This window comes from Telmatherina bonti (assembly GCF_933228915.1).
Source record: "Telmatherina bonti genome assembly, chromosome: 22".
In the NCBI taxonomy this organism is placed as follows: domain Eukaryota; kingdom Metazoa; phylum Chordata; class Actinopteri; order Atheriniformes; family Telmatherinidae; genus Telmatherina; species Telmatherina bonti.
Window position 1 is genome coordinate 9,363,577 of NC_136631.1, and position 13,501 is coordinate 9,377,077.

Genomic DNA, 13,501 nt, shown 5'->3' on the forward strand with positions numbered 1-13,501 from the left:
TGAGAAACACACACTCCTTGTCGCACACAGCAGATTGTAGCCTCGCTGGGACAATAGGCTCTTTTGTGGGAGCTGGCAAAGAGAAGCCAAGCAGGCCGCTGGGCGTTTGGCTGCCCTTGGTGTGTGTGTGTACGTGTGTGTGTGTGTGTGTGTGTGTGTGTGTTGGTGTGTGTGAATATGGGGGATAATAGCACTACATGCCCAGAGCTGCCATCATTTCACTGGGAACAGAGTGTGAAAGAGAGGAAGGCAGGCGGCGACACACACATGCAAAGAGACTCTGCGCACGAACACAGGATCGCTATCATACAGAGCCATATGCTGACCCCAGCCACACTGCAGCTATCTCTGCCAATCAACTACTAGAGGGAATGTCCCCCTACACACACACATACACACACACACACTAATCCTGAGAGTGAAGCATACACACAAACACCATCATGTGCGCAAGTATAAATGGATAGATGATGTACATTTGAAAATTCATCCACACACAAACACTTGCTGGCAGACAGTTGTGTGTGTGTGTGTGTGTGTGTGTGTGTGTGTGTAGCAGCTTAGCATCTCTCCAACATTGTTTCCCAGAACCACAATCACCCAGGAGCAGATGGAGGACAGCCACAGCTTCCACTTTCAGAAACACACACACACACACACACACACACACACACACACACACACACACACACACACACACACACACACACACACTAAAGATCAACCAACATGTCTACCATGACACAAACACACACAGCGATGCAAATCAGACAAAACGTGTCTACAACTTCTCTGGAGGAGACATGCGAGGCTATGACCAACTTTAACTGCAATTTCATCTAGAGGTGGGAAAATCGAATTAAAAAAAAAAAAAAAAAATCTGGATTTATTTTTTTTTGCTTCACAATTTTAAAATTGATTTTTTGATTTAAAAAAAAAAAAAAAAGATCTAAAAAAAAAAAACTAAAATATTTCATTTTAAAATTTGTCATTTATATTGTTTTTATTGATCTTTTTACTCGTCTTCTTGGGCATTATAGCAGCAGAATGATGGTCTGGCTGCTGTGTTGCTTTTTCCTCATTGAAATCAAGAAAAATGAAAAAGTTTTATTCATTTATTTATTTTGTTTTTTAATCCAAAGATCAGCAATATCGAACAATTGTGAGAATCGCAGTTTAAATCGAATCGGCACCCAAAAAATCTGAATCAAATGGAATCGGGACAAAAGCATATTGTCACAGCCCTAATTTTAATCAGTGGGAGTCCCTGCTGGTGTCGTTACAGCTCAAATTGTTGATGTATAAAGTTTTAGCTGACAACACAGAGAAACAAAGGGTCAGCTTTTTTGATCTTTTCATTTAAAGTATTCTGTTTTAAATCTTCACATTAAATATGACAGACAAAAATAAAACCACCGATGTGCACTGAAATCACACTACTTTGCCTCATCTAACTTTAAAAATCCTGTTTCAGTCTGAAAATTCTGACAAGAAAGCATCTCCATCCATACTGAGGGGTTTGGACTTGAATTTGGTCATTTGCCAAATAACAAATGCAGCATCAGATTCGTTAACTTTACATTCTGCTAATTACTTTTATTTGGTTTTATCTGTCTGTTGACAGTGGTAGACAACCCTTCACTGACCAAAGACTTGCTATACAAATCATCAGAAGGCAGAAACGGTTCCTATAAACACATTTTGTTGCAGGTCACTGGCACATAATCATCCTGACATGAAATTGTGAATCTAAAGTGTGCAGTGAGAAGAGTGTTGGGAGTTTTGGATTGCTTTTCTTGCTGCAGTGAGCTGATATGTGCGATAGAGCTGTGCTCACACACAGCTGCCCCAGCAGCTTGGCACTCTGTCTCAGTGTGTTGTGTGCTTTTGGATGGCTCTAGTCATGGTGAATGAAAGATCAGAGAGAAAGAAAAGGCAGATGGACTGCCCTGAGGGCCAGGAGACAGAGAGAGGGAGGGATGAGGGCAGACGGAAAAAGAAAGACGAGAAAAATGCCAGTTATCACTGACATACTTTGCCCCACCAACCTGCCCTCCACCTCTCTCTCGCTCTTCTCTTCCGCTCTCTGTTCCCCATTTGCTTCCCCATGTCCTAACCTCCAGGGTTGTCTATGTTGTTTTGTACTGCTCTTTAAGCTTTTATTGCAGTGTCCAAAGCACAATAACCCTAAAATTACGGCAATATACTCGCATACAAAACACAGTAAATAGGTAAGTAAATAATTACAATGTTATTCATTTAGCTTCTAGAAAGATAAAAACCACAAAGTGCTTCACAAAGAGATGCACAAAACAAGAAAAAATAAACAAAAACTAACCAAAAGCAAGTTAATAAAATGGATTTTTAAGCTGCTTTTTAGAGGAATTTATAGGTTTAAAGGAGTTTCAGAGTTAAGGAGTAAAGGAGTTTAATTTTTAACTGCGTTTGCTGCATGACAAGCAGATCCTGATCGCATTATGTGCAGAAGTTCTCTGATAAGTTGGTGTTTGACCATGTCAAGCTCTAAATGTTAAAACCAAAACTCTGAAACATACTTTGTAGTAGACGAGGAGCCAGCTCAGCTGAGTAAACATGATGGATGATTTTGTTCACAGCGTTGCAGCAGCGTTTTGTAAAACTTAAGATGACCCAATGCCTTTCACTGAGATGAGTCAACAATAAATTACACAAAATTACAATGAAGACATGTCGGATAATTTTAGAGTCAGGCGGACACACAATAAAACTCGGCTTGGCAGTATTTTTCAAGTGATGAAAACAAAACTAATGATTTAACATGAGCATTCAGCGAGTTAAGAGTAACACTGATGTTCCCAACCAAGACATGCAACTGTCTTAAGCAAATATTGATTTGATGAACAGACGAGGACTAACTCCAGTTTTCTCATTAAAAAGCTAAGGGAAATGATCAAAATCCAATTTCAAGAGTTCGAGCACCTTAGCAGGATCCGAACCTGAAAAACAAAATGAGGTTTAAAAGAAATATACAACTAAATTTCATCAGTGCAGCAAGGTTAAGGTTTAATAAAAGGGTCAAACTGGGTCAAACTGCCACAGTTTCTGTAAGTTAAAAAAGCAAAATAACCTAAAATTTGTGTCCAACTATTTGGCTGCTCATGGCTTTTGTTTCAACCGTGTGTGTCTCTGGTTAATTGAGGTGTTTCAGCAAAGTATGAAGCATTCGGTATATGTCTTGAGAGGAAAGAGAACTGCTGCTTTTCCTTTTTCCTCCACACCTTCCTTTACAGGCTTGTTATTAACATACAGCTTACCACCACCATTATACAAATGTGGAGAGAAATGATCATACATTCAATGTAAAGTGATGCTTGAAAAGTGTTATATTAATCAAATCCATTACGTGGTAATAAGAGTCTCTCCCAGTACAGGACGAACGAGCGCGTGTTGATAAGAAGAGGACATAAATGAACGAAGAAAAGCAAACAAATCTAAAAAAAATAGATGAAAAACAGACAAAACAACGGAGATGGAAGAAGAAAACGATTCAGTCAGATAAGGGAATTACAGAGACAAGGGAGGCAGAGCAGGGGCAGAATTAGAGAGGGAGATAGAAAAATGATGATGGGCATAGAGTGATACAAGACAGGAGCAGAATAAAAAAAATAAATAAAAGGGGGCAAAAAAGGGATGCAAAGGCAGACGTTCAGAGCCAGCAAGTTAGATAAAAAGAAATAAAAGGAGCGACAGAAGTCGAGGGGGGAAAAAAAAGGGAGGGAGCGCATGTAGCAGAGAGATGGGGAGTCAATAATGACTGATTACTGTAATTCAGCCTGTCAGAGACATCGACCTGCTGCTACCACCAATCAATACACACCAGGACACTCACACACCCCTGAATAAGCGTACACAACACGTGTGTCATCACACATATACACACAGTCGATACAAGAAGCCACACAAAAGCATACTGTTAAGGTTTCTACATGTCTGCACAGCGACTTCAGATGGCTCTGACATAAATATGTGGGAGTAGATGCATCATGAGGGCCGTCTTAGCTAAAGGCGGCATAGTGGTTAGCAATGTGGCCTCAGAGCAAGGTTAGAGCCTCAGCTCAGGCGGGATGTTCATGTTCTCCCTATGTATATGTAGGCTGTATCCATGTAGTACGGCTCCCTCCCACCCACAAGACATGTGTTAATTGATCATTTAATTTCATTTAAGATCCCCATTAGCCACTGAAATATCAGTAGCTATTCCTCCTGGGGTCTCCTCTATATTACATTACAATTTATATTAGCAATTTTATACACCATGCACACCCACAATCACACATAAACATACAAACAAAACAATTCTCCCATTTGGATAAAAACATCTGCCAAATGATAATAGAATAGAACAGAATAGAATATTAATGAAAGGGGGGGATGAAAAGAGATGAAATGGGATAAAAAAGAGCTGAAGGAAAACTGCAGAATTATGAGGACACAAAGAAGCGATGGTGGGAGTAAGTGAGACTGTAGATCAGACATGTCCAGCTCTACTCCTCGAGGGCCACAATCCTGCATGTTTTCCATTTATCCCTGTTCTAAAACACCTGACTTAACCTAAGCAGTCATTGTGCAGAACATCATTGGCTGTTGGGTCCATTTATTTGACACCAGGTGTGTTGGAGCAGGGATACCTTCAAAAAACCTGCAGTACGGTGGCCCTCGAGGACCTACTTTGCTGCTGCTGATGATGGGATGAAAGTAAAGGGAAAAAAAAAGATGTAAGGATGCTTAGAAGAGCGTTAAAAAGAAAGAATTAAGAAATTCCAAAAAGCTCTTCTTCTTTTTGAACCCCTTTTAATTATGAAGAGATGAGGATGAGGAGGAACGAGCAAGATAATGCTTCCTTCCCAACTTACATATGCTGCTGATCAACAGGTAGAAGCAACAATGATTACATGTGTAAATAACTTTTTTCATAAAGTATTACATCAGATAACCTTTTTTTTTTTTTTTTTTTGGACCTGCGTGAATGTTTTCTGAGGTGCTCATCTCTCTGACACAGCCAACAATACAGAAGAAGACTGTTGGGAAAATTTAGCTTTGTGTATTCATGGATGTGAAAGGAAAGACAATCAACATGTTTGCTTGCTAAACTTTGGGTTGTGTGTCGGGAAAACCTACACAAAGTAACTTTACCTTCACTTGCATGATCAATAAATAAAGTCAATGACCACAGATCTACAAGGAAGCATATAGAAAAGATGGCAGTCGACTTCGCCAAAAGAATTGTTTGATCTGCAAGTGTGTGAGGTGAGTTTACACTCTGTATTTGGATTTTCAGCAGGATTCTTATGGCTAATGGTCACAGTTAAACCATTAACACCGTGCGATTGAACTTTTACCATCTATTAAAGGAAGAAGCACAAAGAGCCCTGAAGTTCAATGATCAGTCAGCAGGTTGGCTCACCTCTAAAAGGATCAAATACCTCACACTGGAGTGTGATTGTGTGTTTTTAGACACCTTTAAACTAATATAGATTAATTTGTTGATCCTGCTGTGGATGTCCTTGAATTGTTATATCTGCAGGAGGGTTTGTCCATGTGATTGCAATCATCTTTGCGTATGAATATGGATACTAGTCTGGAAGTTTGAGTGAGCGTGTTTGTCAATGAGACCACAGAGCAAAGCCTCTCATTTAGAAACAAGGCTATAGAGGAGGGCCATCGATAAGTATTGACCACAGGACTTCTTCCAAACAAGCTACCGTCACACTGGATCAAGCAGACAAACTGTATACACACATCACACTTAAAGACATGCACAAATACACACTCTTAATGTGCATGCAAACTTTTTGTGCCTGGCTGTGCATGGTGAACATGAACGCATGATATGCAGCACTTCAGTCGACTAAATACAGCTCCATCACACCAGCACTTATAACCTGAACGCCAAACACCACTGGACATTGATTTGCTATTTTTAATCCTTGAGCTGAGCGATAACCAACACTTCAACCGACAAACATGCACGACGATTTCTTCAGCACACACACACAATAGTTCGGGCATATTCTTAGAATTCAGCAGAGAAATTACGTCTACAAACGGGGTTTTTATGAAGCTGAATGTGACGTGTTGAGAAGATCAAAACAAACATGATGAGTGCATTGTTGGGATATTTTCAGACCTGTCTGAACCTGATTATGTACTCATTATTTAAGTGTATAGTGGCCTAAAAATAAGAAATCTGTCTGGATTTAGAAAACAACTACAATATGCTTGTACATCATGTCTGTCAGGAGAAAACTACTGAGACAACGGAGTGTGTATGTTTCTGACCTGGCGGTAATGTGTTTGTGACCTTGCTCTCGATACAGTTAACCACAACATACTGTAATGCTCTACGGCCTGGAAAACTGGGTGAGTCTTTCTGCCGAAGCACTCAAGTTATTTGAATCAAAGGATGTAAAGTACTTTCTGTGTAAACGTAGTATTCTGTACTTTTACACAAAACATGAGAACAAATTACAGCCCCTTTTGTTTTGTAGCAACTAATCTGTCATATTAGCACTTGACAGACGGACTACAGATTTAATACAGCTATTTAAAACAAAAACACAAAAAGATGAGTAGGTGCCTGAAGTACTTCATCTGTATCAATAATCTGGTCCGTTTTATATAAAATCAAATCAAACTTTATTTATAAAGGGCTATTCCTGCCAAAAGCAACACACAGTGCTTTACATGATAAAAACTAACTATGCATATTGAAATAAAACAAGTCTCCACACACCAAAGTAAACAACGTACCAACTTAAAAACACACTCATTATGTCTCTCACTCATTCACACATGCATGCAAATACAGAGCAGACCCCCCCCCCCCACCTTTCACACAAACAGGAACTTCCTTTCTCATTTCTGTCTCCCAGTATAAAAATAATGCAACATATAAGTAATAAACATCTGGCTTGACTCTTTAGAGGAAATTATATTTTGAGGATCCGATCACACCAGGATCCAGCCCAGTTATGTCCACAGTGGCCGCCACCACAACCATCCCCTTCAGGGCTGGCTACAGCCAATACCACAGCCGTAGGGCTGCAGTGCAGGACCCCTTGCTGCCCATGAAACAAGCTTTAGCATTTTAATAAATAAAATACAGGTTTTTACTAATCAGAAACCAGAACTGTATAATAATTTGGTTCAGTTTAGATAATCCAATGGTGAAAGTTCCCAGTAAGGAATAGCCCTTTACTATATCACAAATGAGGATTGATGTTGTCTATCCTTTTATTTTTTTTTCATCCACACTTTTTTTTTTCAAACACTGTTTTCCTGTTGCCGATTCTATAGTACAGGTCAATACTTTTTTTTTCTTTTAAACTATGTTATTTATCTTATTTCCATGACCTCTTCTGGCTCTACATGGTCATCCATTTAGAACAAAACTGGCGTATTGCAGCATACATTTGCTTTTCGCTATGATCTCTGCTTTATCATGTGTGGTCTAGCATAGCTTTAGGGTGCAAGCTGGATCTGTTCACCAAACATTTGTTAAATGCTGCTTAATTTCTGAGTGGTTAAGGATTGGTAATATGCACTTGATTGAGAGCATAAGCCGTGTTCCCACTGGTAGATGAACTCAACTGATTCTAATGTGGCAATAACAAATCCTCAACAAGTTATACAATGATCATGCAACAGACGTGCCACGGTTCCATGACACTACAAACCAGATGTGAGTTGTGCAAAAATTTACACAAATCTGCATATCTATATTGGAAAGAGATTATAATCCCAAACATTCAGTCAATCCCTTTGAAAAATAGCTGGATAGCCATGACTCATGGTTAGTGTCTTTTGAGAAAAAGAAACAACAATAAAAGCCTCAATGCTCAATTTCAGCCTGTAGTTTTAAACTGTAAAAACTGTCTCCCCATGGACTCAGATCCGGATCACTAGTCACACTAATCTAGTTATTAATATACATTGATGAAATTCCACAAACGTACGATTTTCTGTAAACACATCAAGAAAAAACGGTATTATTGACCTACCTTGTGACGTGACCTTGTGTACTTGTGATCTTGTTACTGGTACTATTTAATTACTTAAGATTTCAAAGGATACAAGTTCTGGTACAGAGGAATGAGGGATTTGAGAGCTCGGCTTGCATTGATGGCTGTGGCTCTAACCATGGCAGGCAAAATCTTCATGTCCACGATGGCACCATCAAACAGCGGGCCGAAGAACGGCACCTACAAAGAGCAAAACAAGTGGAAAATATCAAAATATTAACAATGACAGACAAAATGGAGATATTTTGTGAAACAAAATATCTGGCAGCGGCTGGGTTTTGGTGAACCAAGCCAGTCAAACAATGATTGACACAACAGATTTTTTTTAATGACATAATATTTGATTCAGGCTTTGGCTTTCTGATTTAATTCAATATTTTGCTTGTGGAATCCACCAAAGAGAATAATGTCAGGCTTTTATTGAGTTTGTTTGTAGACCAGGTCTCAGAGCCATGTGCTCTAAAGCTGAATACATGTGCTTTCAAGACAACAACAGAGGAGATATCTTATCTAACTTGTTCTTGGATTCATGATAATTCAATATTTTTCCTTGCAGAATGAATGAAAGAGAATATGATTATGCTATTAGTGCTGTGGTATCTATGTCATACAGAAAAAAAGCAGCATTTTTATTGTGTTAGGTCTTGTTTGAAATAGAGTTATGCCATCAGTGCTGTGGTATTAATGTCTGTGTGTTTTAGACTGATACATTAACCAGATCAACAAGACTTGTGGCAAGACTCTCTCAAGGATTGTTAGTCAATATGGATGCATATCTGTGTGGTCTGGTAGGAAACATAAAATCGTGCACCAAAACACTGTGCACATTCACAATTTCCCTCCTAATCGGCTTTCAGACTCTTAAAGTCCATACAATGTAAAGACTATATATAGTGTAAAGCTGTGACAGCAATGTTGATGATTAATAAATGGTTTAAGCAATCAATTTATTAATCAAAAACTAGTTTCTTATGTTTATATTATGTAGGGTAGAGTGGGGGAGGAGGGTGTCATATGTACGGTCACTACATTTAATAATTACATTTAATAATTGCAGTAATTTGGCTGCAGTCAGAAAGCTGAAAAGGAATATAAATTTAATAGAAATATATGTGGCTGATATTTACATGACCAAGCGTAAGTGATTGCAGCATGTAAAGTACTTCTAAACGTTCTATGTGATGGTTCTACAACATGACCATCCTTTTGACCATAACGCAGCATTTATATGGCGTCATCTTAACTGGGTGTTAATGTTTATTATCTCCCTAAACTGTTTACATTTCAGTCATACAAGCACAAGATGTGACAACTTGTGATTTAAAACAAGTTTTTCTCACTATCAACTCTGATTAACAAGCATGGATGAAAGTCTCCCAACCTGAGTGGTCAACGGTTAAAGACACACAATGCAGGGTCATGCTAAACAAACAGTTGGTAAAAACATACATATCAATGATTACTGGCTCTAATAAATTTAGTTTAGTTTTAGATTAAACGACAACCTGAACAATTAGTTGATTATTTCCCAAAATCTTCACTTATTTTATTTTAAAAGCTTATTTAACTAATTCTAGGTCTCATCTAGCTGTACTGCCCTCTGTCCAGATGCTGCCGCTCCATGGCCCCCCTCTTGGCATTTCTTATTTGCAGAAATGGTTCTTTAATTCATTTAACTGGACCAGCAGTGGCTCCGGCAGAAGGACAAATCTTCCAAAAAATAACCGGTTGTGGCCTCCAGTATCAGTAACACTGGTGTGTGTGAATGTTTGGTGGTGGTCAGTGAGGCTGTTGGCAGGAACCGGATGCCACGTGTCCGTCAGTCTGCCGTTGGGCAGAAACGTGAGTTTGGTCACACACATTTGCATTTATTTTATTTTCCTATTTTTACTCACTGAAAACACATACACAGTTCAGTTTTACAGTGTAGGTCAAATCAGATCATTTGTGTGTGTGAGTGAAACTGTCAAAGACACTTTTGTTTGCGAAGGGTTGGACTGAAAACCTAACAGTGATAAGATGGCCATGGGAGGAGAGCCACACTGCTGTGATCTAACCTGTTTGTCTCACCTCTTCAAGTTTTTTTATTTATCTCTGCCCAAGTGTTTCTGTTCTAATTAATACAATCAGCCACATCTAAAAGTAATTTTTAGCTGTGGACATTTCAATGAGGAAGTCTGAAAACACTCACAGAATATTACTTATTGAAGAGTGCATTTGAAAACAGTAAACACACACCGGTGGTCAGAACATCTGCCGATCACAGCTTTTTAAAAGCAGGAATTAGTATGATTTCAGAACAGGAAAAAAAAGACTAACCAAAGATCCATATGACTAGATTTGACTAGATTTATAGAAATAATATCTCACGTTTAATTTTGAAGTTTTAAACCAAATGAAAAGTCTACAACTCCATATCCGTGGTTGTTTGCATTCCTACAAAAGTACCAAGAACGAGTCTGGTGGCTTGCGGTTCAACATTTGCATCAGGATGCAGCACTGAGCCTCTTCTTAAGGCTCATGTGAGGAAGATATTAAACAGAATCCAAATTCATACTGAAACTGCAGAAAAAGGCGAAAGAATTCCTCATCGTGGGACCAGAACTGTTTTCCAAAACTTTCATAAAAGAAACATTTATTAGTTCCAGAGATGAAACTGATGGATTCGAACCACTACTGTGGAAGCGATTAAACTGATTGGCCAATGATTTCCACAACAATTACAGTTCCACAAAAGGTGATGTGTAATTATCACCGATTAGTGCAGAAGGGGATTAATTACCATCACCAACTTCAATGATGAGTTTGAATAACCTGCTTTTTCAGTGGCATGTCAGTATTTCAGAGGATTCTGGGAAAAGACGGAAATATAACAGACTGAATTACTGCATACAATATGGACAGGTGGTAGTTTGGATTGTAGAGATGTTTTTACCTCTGGTTTTTTGAGGATATGGATGGAATACATGTGGTTCTTCATGGGGTAGATTATGATTAACACATCCCCAAATTCAGTGGGGATAATCCCTCGACGGTAGTCTCTGGAATGTTCGGACCAAATGATGTGGACCTCATCGTTGCCCAGGTGTCGAAGCTGGAGGGACGGGAAGTAGGAATAGGGAACAGCAAGAAAAATAATTATTATTACATGTTTTTATTCTGTTTTGACTACTTTTCTTTCTTGTTGCATAAACACAGACTACAATGGCAACAAATGGAATATGCACAGAAAGGGTCTCGCACAATGAGCAGGGCAACCTGTATCCATCATAATCCAAGGCTTTTGATTTGAGGTGCATGTATGTGGTATAGGTGGCCCTGAGCATGATGGAGTGAGTGTGTGAAGATGAAGAGTCGTCGGCAAGACAGAGTGAAGTCCCGGAAAGATGAAGTACAGGCTGGAAGACAGATGAGATCATGTAAGATGCTGTGTAGTGATGTGTGTGTGCAGCGTTCCCCTTCACTCAGCGGGCTCCACTCGGGGCTGGTGACAGCTCAGTCATTAACCTTGATGTCTGACAAAATAAACACACACACACACACCGCCAAAACACACACACACACACACACACACACACACACACACACACACACACACACACACACACACACACACACACACACACACTACTTCTCTGGTTTGTCAAACACCTTCAGATGGATTTTAGTCTTGCCCTTTTGCCTAAGACAAAGACAATCACACTTCCTTTTAAACTTCTTATATTCTAAAGCATGAAGATTTTTACCCAAATTAAATAAAATTTACATTTGCTTGGACAGTTTCAGATAAAATTGATAAAATAAGATCAAATTTGACACGACATTGCTTGACTGCACTGACTTGGAGGCTTAAACAACTCGACCTCACCTATAATCTGATCAATTCTCATTCATATAAATATTCACAAAGTTGTCTTTTATTCTATTCTTTTCTATTATATTCTACAGTTATTTGGCAGATGCTTTACCTAAAGTGACTTACATGTAATAACTGATCAATTAACAATATAAATTAATCTAATATGCATGTGTTGTGGGTGGGAGGAAGTCAGGCATACATAGAAAACATGCAAACTCCACACAGAAACGCCACCATGCTTCCATTTATGCAGAAAGAAGCAGATTTCTTGACGATTACAAGGATGGGATGTGGTGGGAGTTGTACTGTGCAGACATATTAGGTCAAATGTCCTGATTGGGATTTGAACCTATGATTGTCTGAACCACAGACCTGAGATTTAACCACCTGGTCAACTCTACACTTTTATATTTAAGACACTTCCCTAAATAATTCAACCAAGATACAAGCCCGAGTGACAGTGATAGGCTCATTAACATTTATGAGAATCAGGAGCATCTAACATTATTCATGGTGAGAACAATTACAGCTTTAAACTAATTGTTTCTTTTTTCATTATCTTATATTGCTGTGTTACTATTTTATACATATTTCCACAAAGGAGATCAGTATGACTTCCCCTCTGATGGGAAAATCAGTTGATGCAACACAGCTTTAATCCTTTCAATCACTTTTCCAGCAGATGTGTTACATGAACAACACTGCACTGCAAAGAGGGAAACCTGGACAAAAGCCCTGTGGAGGACTAAACTGATTGTGTTTGTGCGAGTGAGAGTGTGGCAGGAGGGTAGATGATAAATGTCTGCCAGTAGAGAGATGTGTGTGGCAGTGGACTCTCTATGTGGACACGTTTGTAAAACTGTTTCTGTATGCGTTAGCCAGCCTGCATGTGCTGGCTAACATCTTAAGCGCGCCTGCGCCTCTCTGTCCGACATTAATGCAAATTTATGGTGTGGGGTTATTTGTGCAGACTGATGTGAATAAATCCCTTTGTGGATGTGTGTTTGTGTCACATTAAACAGGTTTTAAAGTCTTCATGCGTGTGCATGTGTGTGTATGTGACTATGTATGTTTGATGGGGCCATCAGCTGATCAGGGAGACGGATGGTGTCGGGCCAGGCACTGATAATCCAATCAGGAGCCTGAAGCGATGTGATAGGCTGAGAAGCAGGAAGTATGATCTGATTAAGGGGACATTATGGCCATGTGCAGAGCACTCAGAGCCCGAGGGTTGACAGGTGTGATTACACACACGCAGACAGACACATACAATAAAAGCTGCCTGCCTGGACACTGATACAACCCCATACCCCACACTGTGCACAAACCCACTCCGAAGAATCGCTGTAAATGCCCTGACAACTATTGACTGGTGTGTATGTGCAGCTAATTGCAGAGTCAGACTCAGGAAAAGAGAGGCGGAGAAAGGAAAAAAGTGGCGGAGATGGGGGAAAACCACAGAGAAAAGCACTTAAAGGTGATCGTCTCTTCTTAAATAAATAAAAATAGCACAGAGGAAAATTAAAAGCTTAATATTGCTAATAACGCTGCTGGAACAAAATGAACAAAACAGCTGTCAGCA

The 13,501-nt window shown here is 39.3% G+C and overlaps 1 protein-coding gene across 1 annotated transcript in view; it reads right to left on the reverse strand.

Moving 5' to 3' along the window:
• Window positions 1-13,501, reverse strand: part of ralgapa1 (Ral GTPase activating protein catalytic subunit alpha 1) — an 86,111-nt gene that overhangs the window by 22,194 nt on the left and 50,416 nt on the right. The window contains exons 43-44 of the mRNA XM_079262085.1: window positions 10,996-11,154; window positions 8,113-8,240 (exon numbers count right to left, since the gene is read on the reverse strand). Of these exons, the coding sequence (XP_079118211.1) occupies window positions 8,113-8,240; window positions 10,996-11,154 (287 nt within the window). The remainder of the gene's footprint in view (window positions 1-8,112; window positions 8,241-10,995; window positions 11,155-13,501) is intronic.